The sequence below is a fragment of the Buceros rhinoceros genome, unplaced genomic scaffold (assembly GCF_000710305.1).
Source record: "Buceros rhinoceros silvestris isolate BGI_N320 unplaced genomic scaffold, ASM71030v1 scaffold6995, whole genome shotgun sequence".
NCBI classification, from domain to species: Eukaryota; Metazoa; Chordata; class Aves; order Bucerotiformes; family Bucerotidae; genus Buceros; species Buceros rhinoceros.
In genome coordinates, this window is record NW_010413314.1 from 5896 (window position 1) to 20830 (window position 14935).

Here is a 14935-nt window from a genome sequence, read left to right on the forward strand (position 1 = left end):
CAGGAACTCTTGGTGTGAAGGGACCCTGCCAGTCCCCAGCACTCTCCCCGAAGGTGGGGAGGTGCAGCTCAGCTCTGCCTGGCCTGTGCAGCCCGGTCGGATGCTGCCAGGCTCACCTTCTCAGGGAGTGCCTCATACTCCCCAGCACGGATGTCAGGCAGGGCTTTCCTGCTCTCCTCCCGCGCTGCCTCCCCATACAGGTACACTGCAAGGAGAGAGAGAGCTGGGTGAGAGCTCTGCCGGGAAGGCTGGTCACCTAACAGGGTCCAGTTTTGTCCATTTGGGAGAAAACACTATTTGGTTAATCTTCTGCAAAAGGTGTGCGGTTTCTCCACAGCTGGAAGAGTGCGGGGTGGGAAAGGACGGGCTGAGGTTCCTGGCCCCCACTCACCAGGCACCCCCAGCTCCGCTGCCAAGCGCTGCCCGAAGAGATGGGCGCAGGTGACACACTCCTCCATGCCGACGTTCATTACTGGCACAAAGGGGCAGACGTCCAGGGCCCCCATGCGAGGGTGTTCACCTGGTGATGAGGCAGATATAAGATGGGAGATGGGAAAAGCAAGTGGACAAGGAGGGAAGATGGACATTTCCCAGCCTCTTTTGCAGGCTGGGCCATCACGAGGGAATCGCAGCAGGGATTCAGCCTCTATGGATGAGGAGGATGAGCAAGAGCTTTGCACGGTCTCACCACCACCCATCCCAGCAGCACTGCTTGCTGCAGGTGCAGCAACATGCCATGCTTGGCCACTGGCAGCTGACTTTACCTCCAGCCGTGCATGGTGCACCCCGAGCTGACCACGCACCACAGCCAAGTGATGCTCTGTCCCCAGACCATCTTCTGCACACCCACCCCCAGCTCACCCTTGTGCCGGCTCATGTCAATGAGCTGCCCGGCCACGCGGGCTGCACTCAGTGCCCCTTCGACAATGGCCTCAGGGGATCCCACGAAAGTGTAGACGGTGCGGTTGGTGGAGGCACCAGCATCCACGTCCAGCAGCACACAGCCAGGCGTCCGGGAGATGGCCTGTGCCAGTGCATCGATCACCTGCCAGATGGCAGAGGAGGGAAAGGCAGGTGATACAGTTGGACTCCTCTGCAGTCCCAGCTTTGCAAGGTGGGGGATGCCTTTTCTCAGTTCTCCCCCTTCCCACCAGCTGCTGCTGCATGTTGGAGAGCACCATCATGAACTGCTGTCCTGAAGCTACTGTCCCCTGTCAGCTTGAAAACAGACTTGCAAAGCCTGTTCCCTGGGAGAAGCAGCAGTATTATTGCAGTGTGGGGTTTGCTGAACTCCCCTACCCGGACCAGGGCCAAAGTTCAGCCTAGGGGTGATGCCCAGCACAGATGCCATTAACATGGATTACATGTTTTGGCACAACAACTGCAAGCAATTTTTCTCTAAAGGGATATTCCAGACCACCCTGGGCAACCTGCTGGCAGTGGGGAGGGGTTTGGTTTGAGCCTGCACTTCTCACCAAGATGCGAAAGGGAGCAGGGGCTGCCTTGGGGCATTTTCAGCATTGTCCAGGCAGGGTAAGGTGCTCAGCACTTCAGAGGAGGCCAGGCAGGGCCCGGCAGTGGGTGCTGCCTGCACAGCTGCACCATCAGGGCAGCCCAGCTGTCCAGACCCCAGCATCGCCCAACCCTCGGCCCCTCCACACACCCCCTCACCTCCTTGTTATTCCCCTCCGAGAAGTTGGGGATGCACTCCACCAGCTTGGCCATGGTCCCAGGGTCTGCCTGCGCTCCTTGTGTCCTGGGGCTTTGCCTGCCCTTTCCTGTCCCACTGCGGAGCAAAATCCTCCCAGCACCCAGCCCACTGCCTCTTCCCCGAGCTAGGGTTTCTCATTAACTGCATCGATCCGTGGCCAGAGTCAGAAAGGGTCTTGCATAAACAACTGCTGCACCTGGAGCAGGTCCCAGGGCCAGCATTTAACACTAATTACTCACCGTTGCTAATCTGCTGAGCCCGGCACCATGCTGTGGCTGCCAGAGGGGACAGATTGCTCCTGTCTGAGGCAGAGCGACAGGACCACCAGCACTCCACAAGGGTGGTGGACAGCTGCTCCTCAGTACACCCAGCGTGGTCAGCTCCAGACCCCCAGCAAGGGCAGAGGGGCAGTAGGTAAAATCTGTCGCTGTGAGCAGGATTCGAACCTGCGCAGGGAAACCCTATTGGATTTCGAGTCCAACGCCTTCACCCCTCGGCCATCACAGCCCCAGCCCCAAGCATCAGGGGGGACACCTGCCCCCCATTCCAAGCACCCCCTGATCCCCCAGGGGACCCCATTTTTCTGGGAAGCGTGGAGTGGCTGGGGTGGTCAGTGCATCCACACACACACCCTGAGCCCCTCTCTGCTCCCCAGGGGCTGGCGGCAGGATCCAACCCCAAAAAGCAGCTACCAGGACACTGGGGTCCCTGGACAACGGTGCCCCAACCTGGCACCCCAATTGCTGTCACAAGGCAGGGGTGCCCGGGCAGCTGGGCACCTTGGCTCGTTGCTCTAGGGGTATGATTCTCACTTAGGGTGTGAGAGGTTCCAGGTTCAACTCACAGACGAGCCCCACCCCCCTCTTCTTTTGGGCACTCACCACCAGGCACAGCCCCTGCAGGGACGGTCATCAAGAGGGCAATGGTGCCATGTCCCCTCTGTAAGGAGGGTCACACCAGTGTCAGAAGTGAGGTCCCCATGGGCAAAGAGACATGGCTCAGCCATTGTCAGGGCTTGTCCCATCCTGGATGGGAAGGGGGCTGTGGGGTACTGGGGGCCCTGCTGCCCCCACATCCAGCTAGGCAGCTCTGCCTGGCGGCCATGGGGCAGGGTTCAAGGAGTCTGCTTTGGGGATGGCTTCCAGAAGTAGCAGTGGAGTTTATCACCATTGTCCTCATGCAGGAGGAAGGTCTGGGGAGGCAAAAGGCCATGGAGATGCTGGGGATTGAACCCAGGGCCTCTTACATGCGAAGCAAGCGCTCTCCCGCTGAGCTACATCCCCCTGCCCAGGGAAGTGTCCAGGCAGGTCCGTGGCACTGCAGCTGCAGTGTCCAAACTTGGTAAAACCAGTGTCATTTGAGAGACAATCCCCATGACCACAACACGGGGTGCCTTTTGCAGGCAGCTGGGGGATGCCAGGGCCGACCTCATCCACTGAGTCTGCAGAGAGTGGGACAGATGCAGTCTCCAAAGCAGAAGGTGTCCCAAAAGTAGGGCTCGTCCGGGAGTTGAACCCGGGACCTCTCGCACCCGAAGCGAGAATCATACCCCTAGACCAACGAGCCAAGATAAAGATACATTCTGTGCCCTCATCCCCTATGCTGCTTCCACCCATGGTGCTGGGCACAAGGTGATGTTTCCTGGGTGCCCCCATCTCCCATCACCACCCCTCAGAGACCCATTTCACATGGTTCTGGGGCTAACAACCTCCATCTACCCTGCCCCACAAGTGCCAGTATGGCTTTGGGACAAGGGACAGGAAATGTGAGTGCCATGCTACAGGCAAATTCCTCTGGCTGTTCTTTTTTCCCCAGCCCCCTGGAGCTGCCAACTGTGGGGGTCAGCAAGGTGCTGGCACCAGGGCTCCCCAGCTCATCAAGGAGCCAGTCCATGCAGAGCAGCTGCAGGGGGAGCCAGGCAAAGAGCCTCCGATACTGATTATATTGCACTGCAGGTTGTGCCTGGACAAGGGGTCCCTCCTTGGGGCACATCCAAACCTGCCCCCTGCCCAGCAAATCCCTTCGGTGTGGGGAGGAGCTGCACTCCATGGTTTTGAGGCCAGGTAACCCCTCACGGCTGCCTACCTCCTTCAGCCCCAGGTACCCAGTGCTGACACCAGCAGTAACCAGATCACCCTCCTCCTCTCTGGGAAACGAGCAGACACCTAATTCTTAGCAAATGTAAATTAAGAGCTTGGAATAGTTAACTGAACAGCACTTGACTTTGAAACACAAATCCACAAGTATTTCACCCCCGGGACCTCGTAAACCATTGGGATTTGGGCTCCACTTCTATTGCATTTGTCCCTGTCTCTCCCCAAGGGCTGCCCTCCCTGGGGAGAAGCTTGGAGGAGCAGGAAGTGTAGGACAGCCAGGAGCAGCGTCTGGCGATGATGTGAGCTTAGGGTGAGGCACAGTGCTGGTGGTGCCAGCAGGACTGCAGGTTCGCTAGGCTGCAAGTCCCACTCCCACAGGCAGCACCAGGAGGGCTAGACCAGGATGCCACCACCTTTGGATTTGCGTGCTTCCCCATGACTCATGCATTGGGACGGCCTGTTATTTTCTTGCTTTATGGGATTTTCAGCCCTGGGGAAGAACCAGAGCCCGTGCCAGAGCCATCGCCTGTCTGGCTTCCCAGAGCCCCTGCTAGAGCCAGAGCTCCTGCCCTGCTGTCAGTCCATGGGTGCCTGGGTGGGATGTCCTCTCTGTGGTCCCCTCTCTTCCCTCTTATCCGAGCCACGCAACCGCTTCTCTCTCCTTCCTACAGCAGGCATTGCTCTGCTTCAGTGGGAAATTATGTTGCAAGGCTTTGGTGGGAAAGAAAGGATATTTTTATCGGCAAACAAGTCCCATCTCAGTCTGCTATGCCTGTGGGGTCTCAGATCCAGGGGCTCTGTCTCTCCACCTTGCTGACTCCAGGATACATGTCCCCAAGCGCTCTGGCCAGGAATCCTTGCCCCAGTGAAGAGGATGATGGAAACCGCCTGTTGAGGCCAGCTCGCCTTCCTGGTGTTGCCCTCATCTTGGCACGTAGGTGCTGGGATGGGTTTTGCAACCCAGCAAAGGCACAGGTGGTGGATCTGCCTCCATCCTGTCCCACTGCTGTGAGTCACCAGCGTTTTTATCTTTTCACCTGGATGTGCAAAAAAGCCACAGATTGATGTACTGGGATCTTGTTGACCCAGCAATCATCCAGCCACCACCAATCCCTCCATCCCTATCACCAGCCCTACACTGCCCAGGGCTTCCACACCTGACGGTGCCATTCACTTGGCCACTCACACCAGTCTTCCTTTTTCCTTGAAAACTCTCTATGCTTCTCTATGTTCCAACTCAATTCATGACTTCATCCCCTTTCCCCACCTCATCCGTCCCTGGGTTTCAAGAAAATGCTCACCACGTGAGATCCTCACTGGCTTCTTCTGTTGGTTTCCCAAAGTACATAAATGCAGACAAACACGAGCGAGCTTGTTTGCCACACGCAGTAGAGCAGGCTGGGGTATCCCCATGGTTACATGCACCCCAAAGAGGAGATTGACACACCTGTGGATGTGACCCTGTGATGGGGAGCCTACACCATCACCTTCCCAGGCCCTGTTGAGCTGAAGTACTTCACCATGATTCATTCACTCTAACCCCTGCCAGTGCAGTTGGCTTCACCAAAGCAAGAGAAGAAAGAAAATGTAGGGGAATAGGGGTCTCCAGGAAGCAACGACTGCTGCAGGAGGAGGATGCTAAGTGACAGCAGGGAGAAGGTGACCTCCAAGGACATGAGCAGGTGAGGGAAGATGGGAGATGAACAGAAGACATGAAACTCAACAGATGCAGCATGGCCTGGGCTACACTCCAGGCTTTTCTGAGAAATGCTGCAACTGCTGTTAAAAGCCATGAGTAGGCAATGCTGGACCAAACCTCAGGACCCAGCTGTTGCCCCCACGGGCATCCTTCCACCCGCTAAGCATTATTTTCATCTCAGTCTTGGCATGTATTTTCCTGTTTCTCACCAGCGCTTTTGGCTGCACTGTTTTTGCAGGAACCTGTATTTCAGGGTCTGATCAGCAGGTTTGCAGAGTCCTGCCCTGGGCAAGCACTGGCTGGGGGGGATGCTGGCGGGCTGCGTTTAGGGCACACGCCCGGCGTTCAGGGTCTGATCAGCAGGTTTGCAGAGTCCTGCCCTGGGCAAGCACTGGCTGGGGGGGATGCTGGCGGACTGAGTTCAGGACAGCTGCCAGTCGGGAGTCACGGCACCTGTGGGAGTGTGGGAGACAGGATGCCAGGTCACTCAGGGCAGGGAGCCCTGCAGGGTACCGAAGTTCTTCCTTCCCTGGCTCTGTCTGCACCAAGGTACCACAACATTCAAGTCAAATCAAGGACCTGCACAGAGTTTAACCTCCTTTGAGACACTGGGTCTTCAGAAAAAAAGTCTGTATAACATCACCAGTGGAGTCATTTAGTGAAAAGCTATGTAAAAATGTTATGATTTGTTGCCCTTGCTCCATCCTGGACTGTCCTGTGCAACAGACTGATGGAAGACAGATGTACCAGCCCCAGATGCCAGAAGCTTTTGCTGGAAATCCAATGCTTTTTCTCGTTGCAGAGTTCAGGAGATTTTTGCATCCCATCTCAAATATCTGAGCAGTCCTTGGAGGAGGGATGTGAAACCAAACTTCTCTTGTCCTGGTGTTGTCGCTATCAAGCAATTGCCACATAGATATTCTCCAAATTAGGAGCATGTCTGTGCAGATCTCCTGAGCTATAAAACCAGTTGAGCTTGGTCAAAGTCTTTTAAAATCAACATGCTTTCAAGCTCAGCATAATCCCTCGTTATAAACACTCATAAGCTTTATGCAAATTGCCATGCTGCCAAAATGCTTAAGGTATGAAAAAAGATTTAAACAATAGCCCTTTGTAGGAGGGCTTTTATTCTCCCTTCCATCAGCTGAAAAGGTTCTGCTCGATGATACGTGGTGTCTCAAAAAGAGGCTTTACTCAATGCCTGACATCTTCCAGAGGCACCTGCGCTCCCTCCCTGCAAAACAATTACTCTCTGATTCTCTAACATGTTCAAATGAGTCAGTTCCCAGTCTTTGGGAAGAGCTCAGTGTGCTGTGGCTGTGGTTATCCTTGTCCTCACCAAAGTGACCAGCTTGCAGGCGTAGGACCTGCAGTTCTCCCTGCACAGCAGCAGAGCGAAGCTCCCATGGAGTGCTGGTCCGCCTTTTGCTCTTGCCTCTGTATAATTTCCACAGGGCAACTGTGGGTTTTCATGTCCTTATTATCGTGTTTATATATCTTTCCTGATGGCATTACCACAGCTCTAAGTGTCCCTCATCCTTGGTGTCTATGAGAAGTGTTAGGATGCCTCTCACCACGACGCCTCTGGTGCCTCAATGCTCAGTCACAAACCTGGGCTCCCAAATGCCTGTATCCAGAGGAAACCTGGATAACCCTGCACTGTCCCACTGAAGGTTTAGGGACCCTGGCAGTGCAGGGTGAATGGTTGGACTCGATGATTTTAAAGGTCTCTTCCAACCAGATGATTCTGTGATGTGTGATCTGTGTTTCACAACTCAGGCACCCCTCTGTGTCTGATGGGCTGGACACAGAGTGCAGGGCCAGATGCACCCACCTCCAGGGAGTGATGGCTTTCCCTGACCTTTGAAGGATCCTTCCAACCCAAAGCATTCTGTGATCCTATGAACTTTTGTCACCCATAAAACTTTGGGTGAGTTGGGTGCAGGCTGACCATCCAAAGAAGCATCTCCTGAGGAGCTCACTTCTCCCCTTGTTCCCTGACACTACATCCACCCTCCTTAGCTCACTCAAAAAATTGCTGCAAAATGCAGGACAAATACCATTTTGAAATGTCAAAACTTCATGTCCCCCCTCCCCGGGGGAACAGGCAACAAGTCTGCTTGTGCTGGAAGTCATCCTTAAGCAGACCCTTGCTTTGGGGCAGCAGCAGAAGATTCCAGGCTGAGAAAGTTGCCTTCGGGCTGTGACAGCAAACCACAAACTCATGTCTCCACAGTGCAGCGGTGAGCAGCAGAAACTCCCATTTCAAACAAAAAAGAAACCTCCCCCATCCCCAACAACAAGCTGCCTGCAGAGCAGGTGACCCCTCCAAACCAGAGGCACAAGAACACCACAGAGACTCAGGCTATGATCTAGCACAACTTTAATGAGAAGGTGAAGGAGAATAAACCAGTTCAGAGTATAGCATTTCCAGCGCTCAGTAAAGAAATGAACAAACCCTACTCCGGGACAAGCTGACCCCTGTGAGGTGTTCCCCTGCCCCACTGCCCCATGACTACCACCCTCTGCCTACAGCCTGCTATAAACATTTTTGCCTAGCCAGCAGCAAGTGCTGTGCAGCACCACAGCGGGGGACACCCGCATGGAAATATCAGGTAAGGCTTAGCAATAGAAAGGTACACAGAGGTGCAGACTTGAGTGACAAGCTCACACAGCTCCCGTCCTCCTGGGGGGGCTGCAGGTGCCCCCTACAGCTGGGAAACCAATGGGCATTTCCTTAGTCCTCTTCCCCAGTCTTGGTCCTGTGCTTCGTTTGCCCTTCCTGATGCAGCCACTCTGCTGGCATCAGCAGGGTGAGGTGACCACTGGGGACACCCCTACAGCCCACCGCCCAGGCACAGCAGTCCCCCCTTCCCCAGACCCCGGACACCGCCAGAGCCTATGGGCACCCCACAGCACCGGAGGTAGCTCCCAACCGCCGCCGACGCCGTGGAGCCCACCGTTGTGTTTTGCGGGTAGGAGCTGAGGATGGGCCCAGGCAGGGTGACTACGACAGTGGGGGGCTGGATGACGGCGGTGGAGTCCCCGCAGCGGCGGAAGCAGGGCTGGGTGCAGCTGGTGGCCAGTGGCTGGGGACCGCAGGAAGAGGGCAGGCACAGGTCATAGCAGGACATCGCTTTGCGAGGACGTACACCTGAAAGCCAAAGCCAAGGCATAAATGCAAGGCAGAGGCCAGTCCATCCCTGCTGAGCCCTCATTCAGCAGCTCCCATAACCAGAGGTGTGGGAGAGCTGAGCGTGGGTGAGTTTGGACGGTTTTGAAAACCCGAAAGAAGACTTCCTGAATGGGCAGGAGCCAGCTTCCCCCTTCCCTCACCCTGTAACCCACTTGGGAGAAAGCGAGGAGTTTGGTTTGAGCTGCATGTCTGGGGAAGCTGGAGGCACTGGATGCTGAGAGCACTGAGAGCAGACCCACTCCTGCGTGCTGCCCACCTGTGAGCTCACAAAAAGTGCTCATATTGAGACACATCCAAAAAACCCCACTTAAATAAATACAATGTGAGCAAGCTGGACTTAACGTGAGCTGAGCCATCCCATCCCAAAATATAAGGGCCCTCTGATGCCCTTCTGTAAACTGGGACACATTGATCCCTGCGACACGGGCATGTGCTTTTCTTTTTTTCCTTCAGCATGGAGAAGTGTGCAGGAAGCACCCAACTGGCTACGTGGTTGTGGACCCTGCAAGCCCTGAGTCCCACAGCCCCTAGCGCTCCTTGTTTTGGAGCAGAAATAAACCCTTCCCCGACATCCTCCACACGCAGGAGGAAGGCAGGTAACAAACCTTGAGCTCTCGCGGAGGACCAGGCAAAAGGCATCGGTGAAAGCAACAGCTCAGTGGGGAGGAGACGGAGCCTGTCTCGACTTACCCAGACGGAGATGGCGGCTGCAGCTGCGAGCGGGTTGTGGAGCCAGGTGTTGTGTGGGGTTTTATAGGGTGTCCTGGCCCCCTGGGGAGCAGGTGCATACCTTCTGCCTGAAACTCCCCGACAACCAGCAGTTTTCTCTGGGAAAGTTCCCCTGGCTGATTAAACAGTTCCCTCTTTCATCTATCATGTTTTGCTTCCATTTAATACTGAGCAAGGTTGAAGTGATTCAGGCTAAGGGCACTAATTACCTTGCCAAAGTACATTTACCCAAGGCCAAAGTACATTTTAACTCTTTGCCACCAGGCAGAAGAGTGTTTCAGCAGAATTTAGGGCAGGCACATACCCAGCGCATCACTCCCCACCTTCCTCCAAGCACAACCTGCTCGTCTCCCCAGTGCACCTGAGGTGAGCTGGATTTGGGCTGAACACAAGAAACACGCGTTTGCAGGTAAACCCTACCACTGCAGCCTCATCGATGGCAGGAAAACCAGGAGGGCTGCAGGGGCCAGGATGCTGGGAGAAAAATGCCAGAGAGCATTTCTCCTGCCCCAGCTGCCCAGGTACTACAGACACAGACACCAGACGTGGGCTGGCCTGGCATGAGCAAGTTGTTAACACTTTTGGACCCACTGAGTGGATTCTGCTCTTTTATTGTTATTATTCCACATGCCTGGGGCATGAATTCTGCATGGAAGGCAGATCAAATTTTAAAAGCAAAGTAATCACAGGCTCTGGAGTTTGCCCCTGAAGGTGTCACACAGCAAAACTGGCTGATTCTGCGCAGCAAGCTGATTGCCAAGGTCAAGAGCTTTCCCATCCTGTTCTTTGGGTATGCTGACAGCAGTGCGCCAGAAGTTCACGGCTCTGCTTCCTTGCCATGGAGTGACATCATCAAGACTTTTTAAATTACAGGCTGCAGCGTGACACTGGGTTGCTGCAGCAAAAGCCTGTTGGCTGCTGAACAGCTGGGGAGTTGCAGCAGTCCTGACCTGCCCTTACATGTGAATCGCCTGCACGCTGGGAAGAGGGAGTCGCTGATGTGGTCCCAGACAGGGGAATGAGCCGTCAGGCTCCAGGGACAAGGAAAGTTTCAAGGAGGCTTTTCATTTCACGCTACCAGAGCCCAGAGGAAAGGACAAGCATCTTCTGCCCCAGAACAAACCACAGCAGTACTGGCGTACATGTTCTAAGCATGCGTGGTGCCAGGGGTTGTCGGCGTCACTGTTGAAGACAGGCCTTCTAGGGTTTTGGGGGTCATTTTAGTTCCGAAGGTGACTTGGCCTTCCCGAGCCACAGTTGATAGCACTGAATTGTCCCTAGTGACCGCTCCCTGCCCTGACTGCCGGGGCAAAAAAGCCTTTCAAAGGTGCTGGGGTCAAGCGCAGCTATTTTTAACATCAGTCTGGAAGGGGAAAGGGGAAATCATCCTTTCTAAGGTGCAGTGGAGGACACGTGCTTCAGACAGAAGCGACCTTGCAGCCTTCTGGAGTAAGGCAGGAGGCTGTGAGGTCATCGCCACCTCTTCAATGGCAATGCGGGGAACAGCAGAATGTGAGACTTTATTTTAAGCTTTACCTCGCTGCTTCTTGCACCGCTCTTGAAAAAATATCGTGACACAGGTGCACCTTGGACCCACAGGTCTTCTGTCGGTCAGGGTTTCTTCCCTGTCACTAATCATCTTCCATTTCTCCTTTTGGCGCCTCCGTGCAATCCTGTGATGCCAGGGAAAACAGCTCTTCCTGGGGGACTCCTCCCTTCCAGCTTCCAAACACAGGCTGGCATCTTTGGATTTGCAGCCTCATGTTGCATTTCAGTTTTATCCAGTTTAAGTACTTGACGTTCTGCTCACATCGGACCATCATGTCCTGGAAGAACATCCATGGATGCAGCGATGATTGAAATAAATGCATGGAGGCACCTAGAGAGAGGACATGTTGCTGAACGTGAGTAGATCTGAGGGCTGAAACAAGTCCTTTGCCTGGAGAAAAGGACAAGGGGAAAAAAAAAAAGGCACCTGTCAGGAAGTTAAAATAAGCAGATTTGTGTCATGAATGAGATTAAAATAAAGGAAAACCACAGGGGAAAGAGGTCTTCTGGAAATGCAGGTATTTGGAAGGAGGACAAGGACTGCCTTTCCCAACCCCTATTAATTTCAGGTAATGAGCATATTCTGTTTGAAACACGATTCTCTCTGGAGGAACCACAAAACTGGGAAAATTTTGGGAAACCAAACATGTCAGGCACATTTTCTTAACTTCTGCAAAGGATCCAGGATGTGTTGCCATGTGTGGCCGCTGTTCTTACTGTAGATAAGGGCACAAGGATAAACATGGCCCAGGACCAGAGCTCTCCATTTCTCCCTTCCCACCACCAGCCCCATCAGCACTTTGCAATTCCAATTTCCGCAACCTGCATTTGGATTTCCAACAACCCAAGGGCCAGATGTCTCTGAGACCAGCTGGAGGGTGGAAGCTGGCCTCTGCCCCAATATTTACCCCGAAAGCCAAAGGCAAAAGCACATTTTGGAGCAGCCGCAGCCTCGCCGTAGCCGCGGAGCAGCCTTGGCTCCCCGTGTCCTTGACAAGAAGACTCAGGGTGCTTCAGGGCCACTACATCCAGCCTGGGGAGCAGAGCACCGCCAGTGTCATGGGGCAGAACCAGGCTCTGGCTGCTATGTGCCACCCTGGGGCTGCAGATGACCCACTTTCATGCTGCCACACGTCCCCTATAATTGCCAGGTCCCCAGGTGGGCCGATGCTTCGCAGTGTCACTGAGGCTGGCACACCTGCCTCAGGAGGCCTTGTCACCGCGCACCAGGGCAGGGGCACGGGTGTGCCGGAGCAGACAGAGCCCAGCAGTGCTGAAGGGTGTCCCAAGGGAGTCAGCTTGTCTCCTCTCCTGGCTGCCTCTGCCCTTCAAGGCCTCAGGTCCTACCTTGCTGCAGCAGCCCCTGTGCCGTGCACCACTACCCCAGGAGAAGTCTACACCCAGCACCCCTTCCCATTTCACTGTCTCCAGCTGCAAGGTGGTGGTTCTCCAGGGCTGCAACCCCCATGCGCTGAAATCCACGCCCTTTCCCCAGGAAATTTCCTGCATCCCTCCTGCAGGGCGCCTGGCTGTCCAGGCACAGACGTCCCCCTTTCCCAGGGGAGCAGAGCTGGCCAAACAGTGTGGGATCTCGTTGCAGTGGGACAGGATGGGGCCAACATTTCCCTGCAGCCCAATCACTGTTTCTGTCCTAGGAGAGGCTGACAGAGGGAAGCAGCTCCCAGCTGGTGTCCAGGAGCATCTCCCCCAAAACATGGGAATTAAACATGGCCCCAGGGAAGGTCAAAAAGCCAGTGCAGGGCTTGCAGAGTGCGGAGCTGACCTGAATGACCTTGCCTTGCCTCCAAGCCATGGCATTGCTTGGCCACATCCTCATCTGCAGAAAGAAGGGATGGGAGCAGGGAAGGCACCTGCAAGGCTGCACAACACGTTTCCTCAGCTGCATCGAAGGACAGACACGCTCTGAGAAATGCAGGGCTCTCCTCTGCAATTTCACCGGGGTTGCGGCAGTTAATGACCTCACAGCAGGCTGGTTTTGCTACATCTTGCAGTAGCTCACCCTCTCCTCTCCCCAGCAGCCTCAACTGCAAGCAGTGCCACAGACGCAGGAGGGAGCTGCCAACACACGGCAGTTACGCAGTCCTCCACCTTTGGGACATGGCCACAGCTCTGCAAGACACAGCTTAGTCTGAGGATGGCGTTTGGGTCCTGGGGGGTGCCCCAGGGCTTGTGTATGAGATGCAGAAAGGAATAAACAGGCTGACAGAGAGCAGAAGGGAAAAAGCCAGAGCACAGGCTCAGGCCATGCCCACATTGTTGCCTGGCCAACACGGCCAGCCTGTTGCTGACCTTCCCTGCCCGCAGCTTCGTTCTTTGCCTCCTGGAGAAGATGTAGCTGGCTGGCAGGAGGGTGGTTGGAAGGTAGGTTTGGAGAACAAAGGGGGACAGTCCCCTGCTCTTGCAGGAGCATGGGGCCCAGCACAGAAGGGCAGCGCAGAAGGGCAGCGCAGGTCCCTGAGCAACTGAGAGCAGGTTCAGCAAGGGGGAGCAGCAACCCAGTGTCAGGCGTGTATTTACCATGGCAGAGCAAAACAGAGGCAGGAGCAGGATGGCCACCCTGCGGACTGCACAAAAAGCCACCCACTGGGCAGGGGTCCTCAGGGGCCTGGCAAGGGTGGGATTCAAACCCACACATGCAGAGCACAATGGATTAGCAGTCCATTGCCTTCAGCACTCAGCCACCTCATCACCCCCCCCAGCTCCGTTTTTAGGGATTTATTTTTTCCCCCTTTTTTGACTAAAAGCTGCAAACCTCTGGCTGGTTCTTCAGTGACCTCTAGAGAGCCAGGCTGGGCACGCAGCCCCCCTGCCCAGCCATGGCATCCAGCTGGTCCCCTGCCTGTGGCAGGGCAGCTGGGCGAGCGTTTGCAGCTCCATGTTCCCTCATGCCCCTGTGTTGCACCAGCTGATGAATGGGGAAGTGAGGGGTCACCTGGGACAGGGGTGAGGGCTCCGGAGAGGAAAAACAGCTCCCCAGGCCCAGGCACCACTGGGAGTCAAACCCAGGATCTCCTGTTTACTAGACAGGTGCTTTGACCAACTGAGCCATGGTGCCCACACACCCCACTCCTGCGGAGTGTCCCAGCACACCTTAGCCTTCTGCCACACCCTCCCATGCTCCCCACTGCTGCCCCGCAGAGTGGGGCAGAGCAGGGCACAGGAGTTCACGGTTCTCTGGGCACAGTGCGGGCTACCCCGTCCCCAAACCCTTCTCTATCTGCCACTGGGCAGCACAGGGCGAGTGGTGGGCAGGGGGGGAGCAGGGTGGGGTGACCCCGTCCCCAAACCCTTCTCTATCTGCCACTGGGCAGCACAGGGTGAGTGGTGGGCAGAGGGGCAGCAGGGTGGGGTGAGGGCACTTACCCAGGCCCCCAGCCCTCACCATGGCAGGCAGGGGGATGTAGCTCAGCGGGAGAGCGCTTGCTTTGCATGTAAGAGGCCCTGGGTTCAACCCCCAGCATCTCCATGGCCTTTTGCCTCCCCACACCCCTGCCCTTCAGGCTGTGGGGCTGGCAGAGCCCGCCCAACACCTGTGACAAGCTCTGCGGCTGCCTGTGGACACTGGCTGTGCGATGCTCCAGGGCTCTCCCAGCCTGGGGACAAGCTGTTTCCCTTCCCTCCCTGGGCACTGTAGGGTGTGAGGGCACCCAGTCTCCCTTCTCAAGGGGCTCAGGGTGGTGCTGGCCTGAGAGTGGCTGTGCCTGATGATGGGTGGCCAAAAGCATGACTTGCCCAGGAGTTGAACCCGGAATCTCTCACACCCTAAGTGAGAATCATACCCCCAAACGAGCCAAAGTACCCAGTTGCCCAGGCACCAGTGGGATGGTGGTGGAGGGGGGCACTGCTGCCCAGGGACCCCGGTGTCCTGGTAGCTGCTTTTTGGGGTCAGGTCCTGCCGCCAGCGCCTGGGGAGCAGAGAGGGGCTCAGGGTGTGT

At 55.7% G+C, this 14935-nt stretch overlaps 2 protein-coding genes and 5 non-coding genes across 7 annotated transcripts in view; 1 reads left to right on the forward strand and 6 right to left on the reverse strand.

Annotated features, from left to right (window-relative positions):
* FTCD (formimidoyltransferase cyclodeaminase) overlaps positions 1-1725 on the reverse strand; it is a 5780-nt gene extending 4055 nt beyond the window's left edge. The window contains exons 1-4 of the mRNA XM_010136671.1: positions 1672-1725; positions 862-1045; positions 392-520; positions 117-205 (exon numbers count right to left, since the gene is read on the reverse strand). Of these exons, the coding sequence (XP_010134973.1) occupies positions 117-205; positions 392-520; positions 862-1045; positions 1672-1725 (456 nt within the window). The remainder of the gene's footprint in view (positions 1-116; positions 206-391; positions 521-861; positions 1046-1671) is intronic.
* A 411-nt stretch (positions 1726-2136) lies between these two features.
* TRNAS-CGA lies at positions 2137-2218 on the reverse strand. Its single transcript has one exon. It is a non-coding gene; the product is annotated as a tRNA-Ser (tRNA).
* Positions 2219-2922: 704 nt separating this feature from the next.
* Positions 2923-2994, reverse strand: TRNAA-CGC. Its single transcript has one exon. It is a non-coding gene; the product is annotated as a tRNA-Ala (tRNA).
* A 211-nt stretch (positions 2995-3205) lies between these two features.
* Positions 3206-3277, reverse strand: TRNAP-CGG. The gene has a single exon. It is a non-coding gene; the product is annotated as a tRNA-Pro (tRNA).
* Positions 3278-8343: 5066 nt separating this feature from the next.
* LOC104493907 (beta-keratin-related protein-like) lies at positions 8344-8640 on the reverse strand. The gene has a single exon (XM_010136672.1). The coding sequence runs from the start codon at positions 8638-8640 to the stop codon at positions 8344-8346; it is 297 nt and encodes a 98-aa protein (XP_010134974.1).
* Positions 8641-13981: 5341 nt separating this feature from the next.
* Positions 13982-14055, reverse strand: TRNAT-AGU. Its single transcript has one exon. It is a non-coding gene; the product is annotated as a tRNA-Thr (tRNA).
* A 339-nt stretch (positions 14056-14394) lies between these two features.
* On the forward strand, positions 14395-14466 carry TRNAA-UGC. Its single transcript has one exon. It is a non-coding gene; the product is annotated as a tRNA-Ala (tRNA).
* The last annotated feature ends 469 nt before the right edge of the window (positions 14467-14935 follow it).